Here is a 22,664-nt window from a genome sequence, read left to right as displayed (position 1 = left end):
GGTTAAGTGACTTGCCCAGGTAGACACAGCTAGTAAGTGTCTGTGGCCAGATTTGAACTCAGGTCCTCCTGATTCTTGGGCTGGTGCTCTATTTACTGTGCCACCTGCCCCTAACTTCATATTCTCTTGACATTAATCTATCTTGCATTCTATCAATGCATTAATTAATGAAAAATCCACATTTTGAGTGTTATTTCCTATTCAAAAACATAATTCTTTTAATAAAAATATTGCTGTAAGCAAGGGAATAAATTTGGCAATATAGATACAAATATGGAAAAGGATACAGAATCTGCCCTCAAGCAGGATAATAACAGGAGATGGGACAAATACACAAAAATTAGTATAATGTAAGAATGAATTTGATAGGAGTAAAGAAGTCTAGAAAAAAGTGCTTACATCTTGGGGGGATGGAAGGAAATTCTTGAGTTTTCATAGAGAAGTTGGCACCTGAGTTGAACTGTAAAGGAAGAAAAGGATTTCAAGGACATAATGTATTATAGGCATAGGGGAGATTATGTATAACAATGCAGGTGGGCAAGTGGGCATTGAGACTAGAAGTACAGATTGGCTGGAATATAGAATGCATAAAAGCGGAGTTTTGTGACAATAAGGTTGAAAACTCTGGCGAGAAAGATTACGAAGGGCATTAATTGCCAGGCTGTAAAGTTTGTATTTTATTCTAAAAGTAATAATATTCAGTAAGCAATAAGTAATACCTCTATTATTATGCAAGTGATTCTATAAGTATTCTATAAGTAATGGGAACACTAAATGTTTAAGTAAGGGAATAGTATGGCCAGATCTGTGCATCAGAAAAAATTATTTTTGTAGTTGTATGGAAAAATGAATTGGAGAACAGAAAGTCTAAAGGAAGAGAAACAATTTAGGTGATGATAGCTCATGAGATGTTCAGAAGGTCTAAACCTAAGTGGTGTATCTGTATATGGAGAGGAAAGGATGGAGAGGAGAGAGTTTGGAATTTGAACTGAGAGCACTCGGCAAATGATTAGATAAGCATGTATGTGGGTGGTACTGGGGGAGACGAGGAAGTGTTGTGACACCAAGAAAATCATGTTCTAACACCAAGATGGGAAAGAAAACAGAGGTGTCACACTGGAGTAGGGAAAAATGAAAGAGAAGGGATGATGGCAAGGTAGAATAGAGTCAAACGGGAGAAGGTTTAAATGCCTGACAAATGAATCTGTATTTTATGACAGTGCCTAGCACATAGTAGGTGCTTTTGACTGACTGACTACCAAAAAAATATTAATACAGGAGAATTTCACTAAGGTATTAAGCAAATCTACAAGTTACAGGGCACTATGGATGAAAGACTAAGCAACACTTGATAGATGATGACTGAACTTTTACTAGAGATGAAATGCCTTCATTATGGATAGAAAACAGCTATAGATCAGAGAATAATTTTTCAACTAAAATCAATTTTTCAAACACAGTAGTAGGTAGCCAGTGCTACAGACATTTGTTATATACATTGCTAGCTGAAATGTGTACCTACAAAGTACAGATCTGTATCAAAATATGCCTGACAAGCTGATTCTGGTGACTGTGATATACCATGTTATGTCTAACACAGAGCTTTCTTCAGAGAGCACATACACAGGTCTGTGAGCATACAGTATGTAAAGATGCATATCAACATACAAGTGATGTTTATGGCATAATTCTGGAAATTATGCTAGTAAATAGGATTCGCTGAATAACTAGACTACTTCCTTGAAGACTAGAAAACACTATTAAGGAGAAAGTAGGGAACATGTAGCTTCACAGTTTTAATTTAATTAAAATGCTGAGCACATTCACAGGAATTACCACCTGTATGGTATATACAAAGAAAAGACACAATCCAATATCAATGTTAAATGAAAATGCCTCATTACCTACTCGGGACTTAGTCTAAATTAAAAAGCAAATCAAATTCCTCAGGGAAAAAAACCCACAAGGCAACAATAAGCTTGTTTTAATTTGGAATCAGAGCTGAAGCACATATTCTACCAGAGGCATAATCTGCATGTTATATCTTAGAAGATTTAAAAAAAAAACAAAACACAATTTCAGAGTGTCTGCCAGCTCAGATTTTCAAACGAAGGGATGTTATCAATGTAGTCGGGGAAACATGTCATTCTATAGGACTCCTCTCCTCAAACTGCCTAGCATTGACAAAGAAAGTTAAGAAATCAGGCTGACTGGGCCAGCAATATAGTTACAATCTACCTAAGCTCAAGTGGGCCCACCCTGCTTCTTGGCACAGCTGTTATTTATTTTTGATTTATTACTGCATTCCCCACCATGCTTATTCTAAACCTTTCCATTCTCCTTCAGCCCCCAACTGCACTTTCATGCCCTTTTCTGATAGTTTTATAGAGTATACTGAGATAATTCACACAAATTCAATACAAGTTTCTTCAATTTCCCTCCTCAGAACACCAATCATATCAGAGACTATGGCTTTTTCATCTTTGCTTCCCTCGGTGCCTAAACAGTATTTTGGAATTAGAAGGCATTCAGTAATTAGTTAGAGAAATAAATAGATTACAACCATACTTATGCCTATTAATACTAAGTGACTGGCTGATAATTAAATTGCATTCCTTACTTGGGGCAAATAGCAAGTAGGTAAATTTATAAGTAGATTCTTGTTCTGGAAGACCAGTAATAAAAGAACTCTTCCGTGAAGACTGTCTTGAGGAAGATGGCAGTGTTATGGTCTCCAGGGGACTATATAGGAATTCAAAAGTCACAGGTTCCAGCAGAAGGGATAAAGGAAGAATTCAATCAAAGTGCTCTTTTTGGGCAAAGAATTATATAAGAGAGTGGAGATAAGTTTGCCTCTTCATCAGTTTACCTATCTCTTACATGCTACGATAATAGTTCATTATCATAAGGTTTAAAGCTCCTGTCTCCTGATAGAGGGATATAAATACAGTACTATTATCAACATATTTGGTAAGAAATGAGTGAGAAAGATTTAACTTGGGACTCCCTGCTGAAGCCCATGAGAACCAAATACGGCTTACAGCTGTGAGTAGTTAAAAACAGGGAAGTCATTCTATTTAAAGTGCTGTTTTTAAAATCGTCTCCTTTCTTATAGAGTTCATCATTAAAGATATCAAAATGAAAACAAGATCTTCATTTCTCAATAGCATAATTAAGTTACTCTTGTACAAACAGTGAAGTGGTCTTCACAAAGCTTCAGTATGGAGAAGGTTCTATTAGCCAGGTTAATAAGCACTACTGATTACTTGGCTACTTGATTATTTGGAGAATAGAGACTGAAATAACAGGAATTCCTTATAGGAAGTCTTTTTACAGCCAGTCTGAGAATCAAGGTCATGATATGATATTCCAATACAAATCATCACTCTGGAGAGACTCCCTGAGATTCATTAACCCAAGGGTAAGACTCTTTCAAATGGCATAGACTAGACAAAATAACAGGGAATGGATGGGCATTTTCTGGCTCTGAGAAGGATTTTAAAAAATAAAGAACCAAGGTTTCTTTCTCTCTCAAGGGCATTGACTATTATCTTCCATTTAGATGGTATGAGACCTAAGGGCTGAGTCAGCATTCTCATTATTCCCCTCAGAAGAGACTTGGGCACAATCTAATTGATGACCCTATCTCCCCTTTACAACATATTCTGAATTCTCTCATCAGCTATGCCTATTCATTTAGTCCCAATCCCCCAATTGACATTCACTTCCCACTTCGGCTACTAATTTCTCCTCATGCTCAACTTTAAGTAGCATTGTTATATTGACAACTCCCTGGCATCTGAATGATTGGTCTGTTTCAACTACATACGTTAAAAAAAAAATGAAACAGAATGAGGGCTATGATAGGCAAAGGATAGGAAGCTGCTACAGGGAGAGGGACAGAACAAGACCTTGTAAAAATGCACACGAAGATTCTGGCAGAAGCGACCCCAGGCCAAAGGACTAGGTTGTGATTGGGAAGGGTGTTCTTGATGGTTCATAGTTAATAGGTCCCTGTAATTCAGGCTTATGGAGACATGATGAATAAAACTTTAGGGTTTCTCCCTGCTCAACTGAAATATCTGATATCAAGCCGTTAGCAGAAAAGGAGCCAAGTATTACACATTTACCTGAAATCAGACAACAGTTAACAAGGACTAATTAAATAGCATGTACTAACGAGATCTTGTATTAAGAGCTGGGGATACAAAGACAGACAAAAACAGTCTCTGCCCTCAAAAAGTTAACATTCTAAGGGGAGAGACAGCATACAAATAACAGTGCACACAAGATAAAGCACCCTGCAAATGAAAGAAGATGTCAGAGTGAAGGCACCAACACTGGGGGGACTGAAGGTTAGGAAAGGAATCCTGCAGAAGCTGGAATGTGAGCTGAATATTGAAGGAATCCAGGGAAGCGAGGAGGTGGAGATGAAGAGGGAGAGCATTCTGGATATCGGGAATATCCCCAGTTAAAAGGCATGGAAAAGGAATACAGATATTGCAGCCCCCAACCCTTTCTAAACGCCATCATACCAAAGATATTTGGTTTTAAGAGAAAGGGAGAGACAAAGAGAATGAACAGAAAACAAACAAAAAAAAAAGGCACTTACTCTAAGAACCCAGGTTTATGTTTATGTTCTACATGAGGTCCAAACTGTATCTGGGCTTGAAATCCACCAAACTCACAAGCTTTCTCAAAGGAGACTGGATGGGAACCATTCAGGATATCATCTCGAGCCTGCAAGGCAAGAGTCAGAAATGCCAGCATCTTGTAAATGCCACCATACTATATCAATACTAGCTATTATTATCATCCATTTCATTATCAGGCAGGATTTCTGCCCTTAGTGGTAACTGAAGCTTTTCAATGACCTCAGGTTCTACAACCTTACTCTCTTCAGATTCTATTAAGTCCTCCATTTCAGCTCTAATTTCATCTAATTTGGGCTAAAGGATGAAGTTATTTTTTATAATTTCCCTGCACTGATCTGAAACATGACTTAAGAGTTCAGGATACCACTGACAAAAACCAATATGATGGTCCCAACAATAACTGGCAAACTCGGTTTTCAATTTTGTTATGATATAGAACTGGTATGTAATGAAAACATTGATATATCTAGTCCACTTCATGCACATTCACGGTTTGTCTACCTTAGTGGTCAGCACCATCTTCACCAAAGCATTTCCATAAGGTGGGATATTGACATTTCTCATTTGTTCTGATGTATCTGACCATATTTTGGTGGAAAATGAAGGCGTAATACTTACTCTTTGGTCTTCCAAGTCAATCTGACCATCCCAATAGTTCCAAGTAGGAAGGGTCAGCCTACAACTTTAACTCTGGAGCAGCTGTATCATGCTGCCTCAGGTGCTATCCATATCAGAACCCAATTCCTCAGAATTTCATTCAAGGTTATTATTAATATTGTTGTCATTATCTTATTCTCCTCTTTTTTGATAATAGTAGTAATTACAATGGAGGCAGCTAGGTAGCTCTTTGGATACAGTGCTTGGCCTGGAGTCAGAAAGACCCGAGTTCAAATCTGGCCTCAGACACTTACTAGCTATATGACCCTGGGCAAGTCACTTAACTTCTGTTTGCCTTAATCAACTAGAAGAGAAAATGGCAAACCATTCCGGAATCATTCCAACAAAATCCCATGGACAGCACTGGTATGATATGGTCCGTGGGGTCACGAAGAGTCAGATACAACTGAACAAAAACAACAATAATAATTATAATTGATAGCATTTAGATAGCACTTTAAGGTCTTCAAAGCACTTAAATATTATCTCATTTTATACTCACAACTCTGAGATGTAAATCCTATTATCCCCATCTTACAGATGAGGAAACTGAGACACAGAGGGGAAGTGACCTGCGTAGGGTCATGAAGCTAGTAGGTGCCTGAGTCTGGATTTGAATTCAGGACTTCCTGATACTCTACGCATTGTGCCAACTAGCAGAAAAGGTCTGTGGACAAGTTACAATCCTGTGATTATTCTTTTATATATAGCATGCTGTTATTGATAGATAAAGTGATTTTTTTTAATTGATTAAGAGCACTGAGATTTAAAGTCATCTTCAGGGGACTCACTAAAACTATCTTAGGGACAACTCTTGTAGACATGTACCTCACCCTGTTCCCCCATAGTTTTAATGACTTCCACTAGGACGCTATGCTTTCAAGATTTTTCATTCCATGTGGTGTGGTGATTATGAGTAGATGTTAAGGTGGCAGCTACTAAAAGTCATACTTAAATTTTTTATGGATCATTGTTAGTATTGGGTGATTATGGACAAGACTTCCATCTTATAATAACGCTCCACTTCCATAATGGTTTATTTGTTGAATTCTAAAAAATATTTTGGTGTTTGTATTTGCAGTAAGGGAACTTGATATCTGTAAGTTTACAAAGGATAGCAAGCTTCTGGTGTATAATTCTAGCCACCTGATTGTTTAAGCATCTATCTGGCAGATTTTTGCAATTTATTATTTTATTTTGGGGGGGGGGTGCTAGGCAATGGGGTTAAGTGACTTGCCCAGGGTCACACAGCTAGTTAAGTGTCAAGTGTCTGAGGTGGAATTTGAACTCAGGTTCTCCTGACTCCAGGGCCAGTGCTCTATCCACTGCGCCACCGAGCTGCCCCATAAACTTTTTTTGGTTTTGTTTTGTTTTTGGTGAGGCATTCAGGGTTAAGTGACTTGCCCAGGGTCACACAGCTAATAAGCATCCAGTGTCTGCGGCTGGATTTGAACTCAGGTCCAACTGACTTCAAGGCCAGAGCTTTATCTACTGTGCTATCTAGCCGTCCCTCTGATTTTTTGCAATTTACAAGGAAGTGTTGCATAATTTCCATTACTTCATGGCACAATTCGAATCGATCAACAAATAGAAGCTTCTTATCAGAATCTTTTTAGAGTATCTGGCTGCAGCAATCTAATATGGCAGCATTACCATAAACTGCTCTGTTTCTGTAGCAAATCCATATGACTCGGCTATTTCTTGTGAATTTCTCTGTGGACATTATTACTGATTGGGTTCATGTGCATGTTACCCATGGGGTACATTTTGTTTCTACTCTGAGATTTTTAGATGTTACGTAAGCTTTGTTTGGAGATAAGCCACATGTGACAAATCTTACAGGATATGTCTATTATCTACTTCTGTTACTGCTTTGTGAAGCAATATCTGTTTGTTTCAAAAGTACTTTAGTAAAGTTTTAACCTATTTATCATGTGTTCTGAGAACATCTATCAGTCAGTCTTCTTCCTTTTTAGCAAGGATGTATTCATCTTTTTATACCTGCCTTGAATGTATGAGCCTTTTTTTTACATTAAGCTTTGATTTTAGGATGCTAATCAGTCTCTTAACAATCAATCTCTTAACAATCTAAGTGTCAGCTTTCTCCTCAATAGCCTTGAGTCTTGCCCGGTGAAGACCAATTATTATCATCATCGTCATCATCATCTTCATCATCATGAACTTGCTGACAGATTCTTCTGTTGACATATTACCATGCTTTATCACTAAAGTAAGCACCACTTGGAGAAGAACAATAAAATCTGAACAATATCACCAACAAAATGCTGAGTTGAAGTTATCACTGTTGACTTTGGTTAAGTGAAATCTCAGATGAAGAAAAAGACAAAACTCTCCCAAAATGGCAAAGTTTTAAAAGGTTAAGAAGGGAGAAGAAGTAGCTGATATTTTGAAATAAAAGATTTTACTAAAGATGCAAGAAGGTAAAGATGACCTTGAAAAATAATGGAAAAACTGGAAAGTATTTGCCAGATTATCAGGTTGAGAAAGGTGGGTCTTAGAAATTGAAGGCGTTAGCTATCTTTGACTCATATAATTTAGAGCAGGAGAGGATAGCAATATTCAGCCAGTCCAATGCCATCATTTCACAGATAAGAAAACTGACGCCCAGAGAGATGGATTGACTTATTCAAAGTTACACAGGTAGTAACTGATAAAGTTGAGAGTCAAACCTATGTTCTTTGATTGAAAATACAAGGCTCCTTCCATTATATCCTCTCATTCTCTCATTTGTTTAAGTTCCTTCCAATATCACGAAGGAAAAATTGGAGGAAAAAGTCAGGGAGGGAGGCAGTGACTGCAAAATCAATGTGATCCTGGAGGGGAAAGATACTCCACCTTCATTTAAAGAGGAGCTCATAGAATAAAACTAAAGCCTGTCCCAGAGATCAACATTACATTTTCTATAAACTGAATGCACTTGTAAATTGAAAGTATCCGTGTTGACAGGAAATGGCATGTGAACTGACTAAAAGCCCTAGAATTTACTACCTTATCTTTCCCCCTCCCTTTTCCTCATTTTCCATTCATTGATCTCTAATTCTCCTGTCCTTAATTTGTTGTTTCCTCTTCACTAGCTAAGGAATCCAGGGCTAACTTTGCTTATGCGTTTTTGGTAATTGTCTCTCTAAGCATGGTTACTTTAACAAGTATCTCAATTGGCTTGCATGTGTTTTACATGCCTAGAATTAATGTTGAGTGTTCCTTACAGGTCAACATTTACTCCAGGTCCACTCCAGGTCCCTTCCAGATCAATGTTCCGTCCAGAAGGGATCTCAAGTGGAGCAGAACTGCCCTATTTTCCATTAGATGGCTCCCCATGATTACATGGACCAAAAAAAGTGTCCAGTGGGTAGAAGTAATGCTCTGTCATGCACAATGGGTACCGGAGAAAGGCTTTTAATTACTTAACCCAACTACCACAGAGGCCACCCTCTATTCCATGTGCCACCACTGCCATGGCTTCCTAGTGGTTGCTTGAACTGAGTTTGCAGACTTACCATACCTGAACATAAAGCAAATTCAGCTGCACGGGATCTCTTGAATCTACATTCTGGTCTGAATAAAAGAATTTCCGTCTAAGCAGTAATGTTTCATTTTCATCCACTCCTTGTTCTCTAAAGGTTCGACTGTGATCTAGCCAATTTACTGGAAAGCAATGAAACTTGTATTAGCGAAAGGTGTTTATATCTCTTAATTAAAAGAATCTGACAAAAAGGCCATTTGATACAGACTGTTATTCTTGATGTTCAACTATAACAGTTAGAAAAACAAAGGTAAGAATATTTAGACAACGCTTAAAATTGGATATTTTATTGGAGAAACCATTCCATATTTGTGTAAAACCCTATTAGGCCCTGTTCAAATGCTTTATTTTTTTCAAGCTCTTATTAATATCTTTTGCTTTTATAATACCATTATTTTTGAATATTTAAACTATCAGACCTTGAAACTGCACTAAAACTTTTGAGACACTTTACATAATCCCCATCTAGTCAGCCATCTCTTGCAATACAGATTAAAAAAAAAAAAGCAAACACAAGCTGAAAATTTTCAGTGTTTTTACATCTTTCATAGGACAAGTGAAAAAAAAAAAACAAACAAAAAGAATCAAGGGATTTTAGTCCAACAAATACTTTGACTTGTTATTTTCTATCATTCCTTAAGTTCACTGAAGCAATTTGATAATAATACCAATAGTTAGAGAGCCAGCAAAACAATGTACACAATGACTACAACAATGTAAATGGCAACAACTGCAAAATAGTCAAAAATTAATATGGCGAAATGAAAACAAAACAAAACAAGAAAACAAGTTTGACCCCAAAGAAGAGACATGAGAAAACAGCCTCTTCTTCCTTTTTTGCAGAGTTGTATGTGTTTTTAGAGGAAGAGTGGGTATGTGTCTTTGGAGGAAGACTTGGGGCAAAAACAGGATCAGGGTCCGTAGGTACAGAGCATTGCATATAATGTCCTGAATCCAAGTCCAGTGCACTATCCACTAAGCCATACTGTCTCTCCTGATTAAGACTGGGAAACGCCATTTCAGATTGGGAAATAGCATGAGCATAAATCAGGAATGAGGATGATGAGGGTGATGTATTTGGGGATGGTGATGGTGGTAGTGATAATAATGATATCTAGCATTTATATACTGTACTTTAAGGTTTACAAAGCACTTTATATATATATTCTCTCATTTAACCCTCACAAAGACCCTACGAAATAGGTGCTATTATTTTCCCTATTTTGCAGATGAAGTAACTAAGGTCTAGGAATGCTGAGTGACTTGTCCAGGGTTATACAGCTAGTAAAAGTTTAAGGCAGAATTCAAACCCAGGTCATTCTGACTCCAAATTCAATGTCTATTCACTCGGCCACTAGGATCAATAAGATGATGTCTGATTAGAGCAGTGGGTCTGGGAAGCCATGAGAGATGAGGCTGGACAGAGGTACTCAACTTACTATTCCTTTAGCCTATAACCTAGAGGGTACAAAGGTAAGGCATCTAAGAACAAATAGAGAAATGTGAGAATATACTCTGGGCAAAGGAGTCTTGAATTATACAAAGGACAGAAATACAATGCCAACCTTCGCTACACTGTGCTAAGTCAACCCTGCCCCCTTCTCATGGTTCTTGTTTTCTCCCCTACACTTACAATCGTCATCGGTGTGAAGTTTGGCCTTTAGCTTCTCCATCTTTTTTTCATCTCGTAGTAGTGTTCTGTCTTTTTTGAGTGTACCCGTTCCTTCCTCTTTCTTCTCTTCAATTATTTCTTGAATTAATGAATATTCTTCATAATTGGTTATACCTAAAACAAAAAACCCAAGTGAATTAGAATAGCATTTTTGAGACTACTTTATGTAACCCTGCTGCTCCAAACAATACAGATAGGGAGTTCTAGGTGTAATGTCAAGGTTTAAACAAGGCTGATGGATGAGTTACTTGGAAATCAATACTAACCCACATTAAAAATCTAGAGAGTACCATTCATTTGACACTTTAGCCCAATTCCTGTTCTAGAAATACACACACACACACACACACACACACACACACACACACACACGAATTTCTATCCCTATCAAACACACAATACTGTGTTCTTTCCACCATGTCTTGCTACAGCATAACGTGGACCTGTTTGTATGCTGCTATCATCCCTTTTCACACCTGCTCCCCATAGCATATACACAGCAACATTTTCCCTCAAATCTTCTGGCAACAAACACCAGCGAGCACTCGACATTCCCAGCACACGACTCCTCCAGCCTCCCCACCCTCTAGATGACGTACCCCCACGGTCCACTTTTCATACAGCATTTGATGCACAGCTTCTAAAACTCATGCATCCTACAGGACTGCTTCACGGTCAGTGGTCCTTCTTCACATTGTGCCTTCCATCAGGAAAGTCTGTACCTATCCTTTCCCACCCACCCCCACGTGTCCAAAACTAATCCCATCACAATCTTGGAGTATCTAACCAGAATGTATGGCCAATGGTAATGATTCATGATATGAACTCTGCTCTCCTATCCTGCTTCAAAATTTCCCCAAACCACTTCATTTTGGCGCTGTTCCTTATTCCACCCCCCTCAATATCCGGGTCCAGCATGCATGTTTCATCAAAATACCTGGAACACCAAAGTGTTCTCTGTCCAGTTTGAGAAACTCAATCACCATATTTACATAATCACATCTGCATAATTAACAGTTAATTTACATGGTTATTTTAATAATTAATTTGCATGATTACAATGACCATAATTATGAATGGGGCTAGGGTGGGTTCAATGATCCATTTGGAGTCAGAGCACATAAGGCAGAAATTCTAGCTCTGTTTCTCGACCTTGGGAAACTCAGTTATCCTCAGTTTCCTCATCTGTACAACAAAGGGCTCGACTAGGTGACATTTGAGTTCCCTTTATGCTACAATCCTACCAACACTTTCATTCATATAACATCTGCATTTGGATCTTGTAAAGATGGAGTCATAAAAAGCTCACACTAAGAAAGAAGGCAAATAAGGGTAATATTACTGCCAGAAAAGCAGATTTCATTGAGGATAGACTGACAACTTCTAGTCCACAGCATAGAAAATCATCATTGTTACACTGCGCTTTGCCACGGTCTTAAAATATTGGCGCTTCAGAATGAGCCCCTTCTTTGAAAAGGAATGTTGCTGAACGAGTGCACCCTGAAATCACAAAATAATGGAATAGAGAGTCGAAAGAGCTGAGTCTAGTCTCATACTTTACTAGTTATATTGCTTTGAGAAAGTCACAACCTCATCTGGAAAATGAGAAAACTGTACTAGAATATGTTTATGATCACTTTTAGGTCTAAAAGTCCATGGCTTGGGATGGAGACACTGAATACCACAGGGTACTTAGGAGGAGTACTTAATTGTTTTTGTGTGTGGCAAGGATCCCTTCTCAGAACATTTTTTAACACAAAAAATAAAACATATAGTACCATAGAAGAAAACAATTATAGTGAAATACAACTATCAAAATACTTTAAAAAAAAAAAACCAAACTACAAATAAGTTCAGGGCTCCTTTGTCGATACTCTGGCACAGAGGTGGAAAAAAGGCTAAAGGAAGATCTCATGGCCCTCTTTAAGTATTTGAAGGGTTGTTAAATGGAAGAAGGACTAGACCAGGGGTGGGAAACCTGAATCCAAACTTCACAGAACCAATCCCCTGAATAAAAACATTTATTCTGTAAAACTTGGACTCAGTCAAAAGGCTTCACCCAAGGACCTAGAAGGCCACATGTGGTCTTGAAGCTGTAGGTTTCCCCACCCCTGGAATAGACCCATACCATGGGCTGTATACTTGTATATACACACATTTATTGAGGGAATTTATTTTGCTAGACAATGCAGAATTGTTACAAGAAATTTGTTTTTCTTTTCTTTTAAACGCAATGGGGGATTAGGGGAGGAATTTTTTTTGGGCGGGGGGGTGAGGCAATTGGGGTTAAATGACTTGCCCAGAGTCACACACATAGTGAGTTTTATGTGTCTGAGGACACATTTGAACTCAGGTCCTCCTGACTCCAGGGCTGGTACTCTATCCACTGTGTCACCTAGCTGCCCCCTGGGATTTTTTTTTTAACTAGAGATGGGAGTATCACAGATGTGAAACACTGCATGTCCTTTAAGATGAGGTTGTATTATTAGTTTCACTTAATCGTTTTACTTTGTTACAAGTGGTCCCTCACAAAGTGGAGCAATTTCTAAAGGTGTGCAAAAACAAAACACATCAATAAAACTTAAAAGAAAAGGGAAGAAGAATGGAAAAGAATGTTAAAAAAAAGAAAGAGAAAGGAAAGAAAAGAGAGAAGAAAAGAAAGGAAAAGGAAGGAAAGAAAAAAGAAAGGGAAAGAAAAAAAGAACACAAAATAGAAAAGGAAAGGAACAGGAAGAGAAAAAAAGAAAAGGAAAGGAAAAAGGAAACGAAAGAAAAAAGAAAAAAAGCTATACCATTGTTTATCAGGAATATAAAAAGGATTCTTGTACTGGGTGGGCAATTAGAATATATAATCTTAGGGTCATAGAATTTTAGAGCTGAAAGGAAATTAATTTATTCCAATCACCTTCTAAAGGTGAATAAATTAGAGCTCTCTTCCCTCCATGAGATAAAGTGATTTGACAGAGGTTAAATATATACTTAGTAGCAGAGGTAGAATTCAACCTCCTACTCTTCTCACTCACCTCTTTTAGTCCCTTACAACCATCACCCCCACTACAGTAGTTATGCAGACAGCGGTTTAAGGTTTCATGGAAGAAACAGTGGATAAAAATCTAGCATTAGACTCAGAAAGACATGGGTTCAAATGCCACCTCTGACAACTACTGACAGTGAGACTAGAACAATGCAATTAATTCACCTTTCTCAGTGATCAAGGCAACTCTAAGTCACAGGAAAGGTGCCTACTTACTCTAGTAGAGAGAGTTTTCCCATGAGGAAGTTCCAGAAACCAATGAAATCACAGGTCTGGTCACTATCCCTTTAAGGCTTACAAACCAATTTACATATACTATCACATTGAATCCCTTAACAAACACTGGAGAAGTAAGCTATACAGGTACATTCAGTTTGCAGGTGAGGAGACTTCAAAGGTAAGTGACTTAGTCATGTTATCCACTGTAAATGTCAGAGGCAGGATTTGTACCCTGATTTCTCCACCCTCCAAGTTGAGTCTAACGCTCTTTCTACTTTATTATTTTTTGGGGGGGGGGGGCAATCAGGGTTAAATGACTTGCCCAGAGTCACACAGCTACTAAGTGTCTAAGGTCAGATGTGAACTCAGGTCCTCCTGACTCCAGGACCAGTGCTCTATCCACTGCACCACCTCACTGCCCTTCTATTATTAATACCTTTAAGATTTTCTAATTCTTCTTTCTTCCATTCTTTGCAGGGTAGATACACTCTCTTGAATCTCCTTAATTGAGTTACTTAAGATTGGGCATCTGGCATTCATTGGACATTTCAATTATTAAAGGGAAATATCAATTTGAGTAGATTCAGGAAGCATGTACATGGGGTGGGGGTGGGAACTGGATCCTTGCAGCAATTTGAAGCCTTGGGCAGGGTGTGAGCATAGAGGAAAAAAGAGACATCCCATATAGTGAATCAGGCATGTGAAATCTCACCTATCCTGCTACAAATCGTGACTAGTAATTCTCCAACAGTTTTTGAATCATCCACCATCACTGTCTTCACCGATCCATCCAGCATCCGTATTTTCTGAGGTCTTTGTTTCTTTTTATATTCCAAAATATCCTAGGCACAAACCACAGAAACATCTCACACCGGCTGTCCCTTCATGGAAATGCAGCTTTAAGTACAGCAGGAGTTCTTGTTAACCTTTCTTGTGTGTCATAAACTCCCTTTAGCAGTCTGGTGAAGCTTATGGACTGCCTTCTCAGGATATTTTTAAACGCATAAAATAAGATGTATAAGATGACAAAGGAAATCAACTACGCTGAAATATAATTATCAAAACATATCTTAAAAAATTCACAGAATCCAGATTAAGAGCCATGAAAGTAGAGGCGTGGATGAAGTTAATAACATTAGTTTCATAGGCAGCTTTTCCTCAGTGACAGCCCTTTTGTTCCACAAACACTAAATGGACTACAATTTCTAATTTAAAATCAATTCATTAGTGCTTAGTAATTGCTTTAATTAAAGAAAAAAAAACAAAGAGCAATTTAATACTGAAATTGTATCCACATAATTGTAGCTTACAATTACTTGAAACTTTGTGTGATTTATGGCTTACGTTCCATCCAATGAGGATAAGCTCATTTTGATTTTTGAGGGAGACTCTTCAGAGGAAAGAAATTACAATCTGAGAATTTTCCAAAAAGACTTGATAGAGTCCCTCTGTCCTCACATTCAATATGAAGACCACGCAAGAGATATTAGTCCTGGGAGCCATATTTGTATATGTATAAATAAGTGACCTCATCTTCTTGTGACTCCCCAAAATGCAAGGGTGGAGGACAAAAGATTTTTTCTTCACAACATTCATGCAATGCTTACAGTGGAGTTTTCACTGAATATTAACCAATCTAATTTGTCCACTCCAGTTGCTGGCCTTCATGCATCAGAGAGCTATTATCCTAGGGTTGATTAAACTGAAAGGAATGTTTAAACCCCTTTTCATAGTCTACCTCCCTTCCCTAACCTTTCTTTTTGCATTAAAATGACTTGTTGTTGTTAAAATTACTTTGTTGCTTTACAGAAGGATATGTTTTCAGATGCAAAAGATATTCAAGTCCCACTCCTCCCAAAAAGATGAGAGAAATTTAGTTTAATTTTCAAATTCGTTTTTCATCTCCCCTCTATCCTCCAACCCTCACTCTGCACTCTATGTCCCATTAATAATTACAGGAATATTCCCATACTATCCACCAGGAGATGCCTCATCAAAACTCCTGGCTACAGAACTAAGCAGGACACAGGATTGTACCACTGGGGAGTGGAAAATATTCAAAACACACACACCCAGGGCTATTCCTACACCCCCATGGAGTTTTGAGAATTTGGACTGTTGACATTTTCTAACACCCTTAGAGCCTCCCCTTCAAAGAAAATTGGCAGTGTTTGAGAATAAGTATTGCCCTTGGATCAAAACAAATGATGTTTTATCTTTTTTTCCTCCACGTACAGTAATATTTGCTCTCATTAGAAGGCCCAAAAATAAAGGCCCACAGGAAAACAAGAATGGGGAGATACGTACCCCATTCCGCAGCATGTAGTAGTCCAGCGTTCTGCCTGCTTCCAGCCAAATGCCTTTCCTGGGATCCTCGTCCGATAGGAATAAGCCATAGTCAGAAGCTAAGAATTAAAAAGTAGAAAGAAAATCTGAAACACAGCGACTTTGAGACCTTGGAAGATCCAATAATGTATGCACTGACTTCTGTGCATTGTCTTTTGACTTGGCAAATGTACTGGTATCCTTCTTAACAGGAGAGAAATATTTGCTTTTGGCAGCTGTGGCCAGGGTCTTTTAATGACAACACAAGCTATATTCAATGCTAAAGCAGATCAGGAGTCATAAGAACTGAGCTGTTGAAGTAATAAACCCAAATAAGATTAGGATTCATTAAGTCACTAGGCTGAAAAGTTATGTTTAACACTGGAGGAAACCTCAGAGACAAAACAATCCAGGCTCACCAGCTGAAGTTGGCCCTCATCCCTATCAGGACAGGTCCTTATGACCACTGACCCAGACTACTGTAAATGCCTCTTGAAAGGTCTTTGTGCCTCAATTCTTTGCCTCTCCAATCAGTTCTGAGAACAACTTCAAGGCTAATCTTTCTTTTGCATAAATTTGGTCACATCACCCCTCTGACTAAATATCTTCAGTGACTCTTTACTGTCTGTTGAGAACTCAAGTTTAAAATCTTGTGTTTGTCATTCAAAGCCCTCAACAACCAAATGTCACTGTACCTTTCCAATTGTGTCTCAAATTATACCCCTTCACATGATGCAGACAAAACGAACATAGCCCTAGTCGCAGAACACATACTGTACTCTCAGGCCACCCCCCTCTCTTCTTTTGCTTACATTCCCCTAAGGCAGAGATATATTCTTTTATCCTCTTTCCTCATCCTTTAAAACCCAGTTCAAATACCAATTATCCCCCCCTCCCCGCCCAATTCTTGAAGCCTTTATAGATCCTCCTGATTGGTTATGACCTTTGATGTTTTGAATCTCCCTAATGCACTTATACAATATTATATATCACAGTTAGATATAACTTCATCAACCAATAGAGTCAAAACTCAATCAAGGTAATGATTAGGTCTTATCTGAACTTCCTATCTCCACTGGAGTCCAATACAATACTTTGTATATAGCAGGCAATGAATAAAAAACTCACCTAAAGAACTCAATGAAGCATCTAACCAGAGGTGGGGAACCTGAGGCCTCATGGCCACATGTGGCCCTCTAGGTCCTCAAGTGCTACCCTTTGATTGAATCCAAACTTCACAGAACAAGGCCCTTAATAAAGGGATCTGTTCTGTCAGACTTGGTCTCGGTCAAAACGTCTTACCCAAAGACCTAGAAGACCCCATGTGGCCTCAAGGCCGTAGGTTTCTCATCCCTGGTTCTAGCCCCATAAGGGTAAGGTGGGTTATAACCATTAAGAAAGAAAGGTAAGGGGCCAGGAAAGATGCTAAGGAAGTATATTTGTTAATGTTAAGGAAGTATATATTGTTTCAGGCAAGAATGATCCAGCAAGTATAAATAATACTCCAAAAGAACCCAGGCAGACATTAGGATTACTAGACTTTCAATCATCTTCCCATTGTCCTACCTCCTCAGCACCTTTATTTGTATATTGGTGTCCCCAGGGAGAATGACTACTTAAAGGCACCTACAAAATCCATTTCTCAATTTACTCCATAAGCCAGACTTTTTTCCAAAAAAGCATAAATTCACCCAAAAAGTAAAGGAGAAGAAATTGATTGTGGTTCCAAAGAGCCTACAGGTACCCCTTTAGAAATGGAGACCCAAGTGAGGTTGCGAGTCTCTTATACCTCTGAAATTGGCAAATGCTAGTTCCCTAAATGTTTAATGTTCCCACCAAAGCCAGACAGTAATCTGACCACAGGAAAAGAAAAAGAAAGAAGAGTCAGACAGAAGACATAAGAAAGAAGTATTCAGAAAACAGATGGTGTCAGGGTGGTATTAGACTCCTGGAGGGGAAGATTGTTTGAGAGAGAGAGAAGAGAGGAGAGAGGAGGAAGAGAGAAGGAGAGAGCGGGGGGAAGAGAGAGGAGGAGAAAAAGAGGGTTAGAGTGCTAAAAATGTTTATTTCTAGGCTGTATTTATCAAAGTTTACTAGCTCTTGTGTGTATGTGTATGTGTATGTATGTTTGTGTGTATTTTTTTTTAAAGAAAATGTTTCTACAGAATTCCTCTTCATGCAGATCTCGTCCCTGGATCAAAAATCTTTGAACTTCAGTTATCTGATTTATAGTCTTCAAGGTTCTAAGACACATTTTCCACACCTTGAAGACTAATTCCTTGCCAACCTGGGGGATTTTCATTTCCAAGCTGTGAGGTGTATAAACATAATGACAGTACAAGGGGAGGGAAAAAAGAAAAACAAAAGCAAATGGGGCTCCTAATTTACATTGTGATCCATGGGCTCACTAGTTTCAATTAGTAATGAAAAACTGACATGTCACTACTTATTTTTAAATAAAATTTAAATATCACAAGACCCCAAGAAGGGCTAAACTGATAAGAATTATCTTTGTTCTTAATGACAGAGAGAGAAATAACAATGATCTTCTTGAAGTTAAAAGCCATGGGAGATTTTTGTGCACATCAAAATTTGGGTTGTACACTGTGTACAATGTCCAAGTAGGCGGTAATTCTTCAGAACAATTTTCACCGTGATTTATAGATGGGCCCCTATGCCAGAGGAGAACATTGTCTGGTTTAAGGAGTTATTTCGCAGCTAGGCAGCGCAGTGGATAGAGTGCTGAGTCTGGAATCAGACCCCAGACACCTACTAGCTGTGTGACCCTGGGAAAGTCACATTACCCTGTTCGCCTCAGTTCCTCATCTGTAAAATAAGCTCAAGAAGGAAATGGCCAACCACTCCAGCATCTTTGCCGGGAAAACCCCAAATGGCATCATGAAAAGTTGGATATGGCTGAAAGGCTTGAACAACAACAAACAACAACAACAGGTCAGCACAGTGGATAGAGTTCTAGTCCTGAAATCAGGAAGATCCGAATTCAAATGTGGTCTTAAGTCATTTGGCTAGTTGTGTGATCCTGGGCAAGTCACTTAACTTCTGTTTGCCTCAGTTTCTTCATCTGTCAAATGGGGAGAATCATAGTACCTGTCACTCAGGGTTGTCTTGAGGATCAAACGAGATAATATTTGTAAAGTACTTTGCAAACATTAATGTACTATGTAATTGTCAGCAATTAAAATATTTTAAATATTAATATTATTGTTGTCATTATTGTTTTACTTGCAAAATTATATATAGCCAAGAAAATCCTGAATAAAAATATTAGAATTCATGAGTAACCCCTTCTTGGAACTTCAGTATCCATCAATTCAATTTAACAAAATTTTTATTAATCACATACTATGTAGACGCGGTCTGGGCCAATGCACCAGAATCAGGAGAGGACAGAAGAAATCGGGGAATACATTCTCTAGAAGGGATAGTTGTGAAAGGAAGGATAAGATAGGGCTGAAAATGCAAATCTGACCCATCTACACAGACTATACACTGTTCTTGCCAAGCAAACGAGTTTGTATGCTATCTTAGAAGTAACAACAATCCAGTGAAGGTTTGTGGCAAGAGAGTTGACAGAATTATCTATTAGACAGATGAATTTGGCAGGTGTGGGAATGCTGGATTGAAAAGCAGAGATACTGCAGGCAAAGAATGGTTAGGAAGCTAAAATAATGAGCCAGATAAAAGGTGAAAGAGGCCATAACTAGGTAGGCGACTGAACGACTGGAGAGAGAAGAAATAAAAGATATCATAGAAATAGCGCCTCCCAAAGTCCTACTCTGAGGCATTACTGTGAAGTGAAGGTGAATATGGGTTTGAAGCAAGGCAATGATAGCTTGTATTATGCTTAAAGAGCCCTGAATTATAGCTTCAACAATAGACTGTGTCTGATCTCCAGATACCATCTTAGTTAGGAACAGAGAAGTTCATCACCAAGAGCTGATAAGTAGGTGATAAAATACTTGGTCATGGGAACCTATGAAGTAAAAAAAACATTAAATGGTCCTGAGGCCTTAGTGGTTCCTTCTGCTTTTGAAATGATGGGAGTAGAGTGGTGGAAAGGAGGTACAAGGTGCTAAAAACCAAACAAGTTTTAAGTTAGCTATAAATATTAATTTTATGTTAGTACTGTAAATGTACTCCTTGGACAAAAATCAACTGACAGAGGAGGAAATGAACCACATTAATATCAACATTCTCACTATAAAACAAAACCAGAAAATATAAGAAAGTTTGAAAAATCGTAGGAGTTCTTAACTTGGGGTCAGTCAATTTGCTTTTTAAAATATTTTGATAACTACATTTCAACATAACTGGTTTCCTTCATAAACTTATGTATTTTACTGTATGCATTTAAAGACATTATTCTGAAGAGAGGCCCATAGGTTTCACCAAACTGCCAAAGGTATACAGAATACAAAAAAGGTTCACAATCTGTGATCTAAAAAGAAGGAGGCACCATAAGTTCTTCTAAAAGAGTTGGTAGAGTTGTTTTTATCATGTGGCCTAAAGTAACAAGAAACATTCCATAGGATACTTGGCCATCTTGCCTTGTAGCCTTCAGGATAAGAAAAGGAGACAGCTGAAACAGATTAGGGACAGGTGGAAGAGATCTATGCTGGAGGTAAAATGATTTTGAAAGCATGGGAGCAGTTTTTAAGATAATCTGAAAGGGGAAAAGATATTAAATGATTAGGAAAAAAAATTAGAAAGAGTATTAGTACCTTCTCCAAAAGGCAATTAAGAAGACATATACCTACTTTCTCATCTCTTCAGTTTGTGTACTAGAATTTGTTAGAAAAGATGAAGAGGTTAGAATTTTCATTAAATTTTCCTAAGTTCCTCCAAACTTAGTGTCTTGTCTATCTCTGTATATGTATGTGTGTATTATGTGTGTGTGTGTGTATATAAACATAAAATACACACACATATATATACTTGTTGTATTAAATGTAAATAAAGGTAAGCATAAGTGGAGAGTAGAAAATACACTGGAAAATATGGTTCAGGATTAAAAGAAACAAAAGAGATCAAAGGCTTTTATAATATTGAATCTCATACCTGTATATAATAAATTGATGCTTCAAGAAAAGAAGGTGGTAAGTATGGTTATGTACCAAACATTACAAAAAAAATTTTTTAACTAGATGGATATTGACAGGAAATGACTGTTTAACAATATGGGAGTCATTTTACAGAATGCATACTGTATGCAGTCAGATTTTACCATATTAGTCATTCAAAAGGATAAATATGAGGATGCTATCATAAACTCTCTAACTAGACCTACTGGCAGTGAAAAAAGGGAAATGAATAGAGGAAAAGACACAGATGCAGACTATTACCATGCCCTACAGAAGTTTAGCTAATATAAGGCAATCAAGCTGATATAAGGCAATCAAAACAAGAGTCCAGAAATCCCCAATGTAAGTAAACATTTTATCTCCCTAAAAAGTGGAAAAACACGTAAATCAAGGAGCAAAAAACTCATTGATAAAATGTTTTAAAGGGAGATGGTGGGAGATCATGAGTTCCCAAGATCATGTCTCACAAAAAGCAAATGATAGCAGAATGATACATTAATCTTGAGAAAGTTTGATGCGAGGTATGAATAATCATGAGCATTAACAGATGAAAGTAGAACAATAAACAAAAAAAGTCACATCAAGCACAGTTTCCACAGGGACTTGTTTTCATAGTCTCTGTTAAGTAGAACAACTCCATTTGGACTTTAATATCTCAGTGTTTGATGTGCCATATGAAGCATTAACAATGATACTTAATAAAATGAAAAGGAAAAAGTAGCTGGCCCAGACCAAGAAAAAGAGGAAGAGAGTCATGGTGTAGGTGACACAATTTTCAAAGCAAAGAGGAGTTGGTTTATATGATATCTCAAAGAGGGGTAAAATAATAAATGATTAGGGAAAAATTCACTGATAGTATTAGTTTCCCCCACCCTAAAAGAAGATCAAGAAGAAATTAATACCAATTCATGTTGCCAACTTTCTAATATGAATAAGATATAAAAACAAAAATGATCTACACAGGCATGAAAGGCATACTTTCTGGAAGTAGGGGAAAAGAAGCTAGCTTCTCAAAAAAGAAATTCTACAACAGATTTTCACAGTCAAACAACTGATGGAAAGAGACTCAGACTCTGAGAACTTACTGTTTAATTTGTTAATTATTATGCCATACAATATTCCTTAAAAGGTGAAGCCTTTACTCAAGGGCACTTTGACAATCAGAATCATAAAATGGAGTGACATGCTCAGCAAAGGTATTTACCTTAGTCAAGAATGGTGTCCTGCACAGGCTCCAACAGTAAAGATTGCCTACAGACAATAAGGGAATTCCAGGTACTCTTGTTTGCTAATGATATTATATTTTTTGCTTCTCTCAGCTCCCAAAGAACTACACGAACTCTGCAGTAAAATTCATGGTAATTCAAAAGAGGCCCACCTACTAATCAATACAGTCTAAACCAAATGGAAGAATGGCTACCACCCAGGTGATGATGTACAGCTGAATGGGAAGTCC

General features: G+C 37.9%; 1 protein-coding gene across 1 annotated transcript in view; it reads right to left on the bottom strand.

The window, feature by feature from the left end:
* Positions 1 to 22,664, bottom strand: part of TLN2 (talin 2) — a 579,984-nt gene that overhangs the window by 240,572 nt on the left and 316,748 nt on the right. Inside the window, exons 5-9 of the mRNA XM_027851789.1 lie at positions 16,089 to 16,186; positions 14,494 to 14,623; positions 10,490 to 10,642; positions 8,836 to 8,978; positions 4,613 to 4,740 (exon numbers count right to left, since the gene is read on the bottom strand). Of these exons, the coding sequence (XP_027707590.1) occupies positions 4,613 to 4,740; positions 8,836 to 8,978; positions 10,490 to 10,642; positions 14,494 to 14,623; positions 16,089 to 16,186 (652 nt within the window). The remainder of the gene's footprint in view (positions 1 to 4,612; positions 4,741 to 8,835; positions 8,979 to 10,489; positions 10,643 to 14,493; positions 14,624 to 16,088; positions 16,187 to 22,664) is intronic.

Source organism: Vombatus ursinus, unplaced genomic scaffold, assembly GCF_900497805.2.
Source record: "Vombatus ursinus unplaced genomic scaffold, bare-nosed wombat genome assembly UNPS02009205.1, whole genome shotgun sequence".
Taxonomy (NCBI): domain Eukaryota; kingdom Metazoa; phylum Chordata; class Mammalia; order Diprotodontia; family Vombatidae; genus Vombatus; species Vombatus ursinus.
The sequence above is the reverse complement of the archived record's forward strand: the minus strand, read 5'-3'. Positions and strand labels throughout refer to the sequence as shown.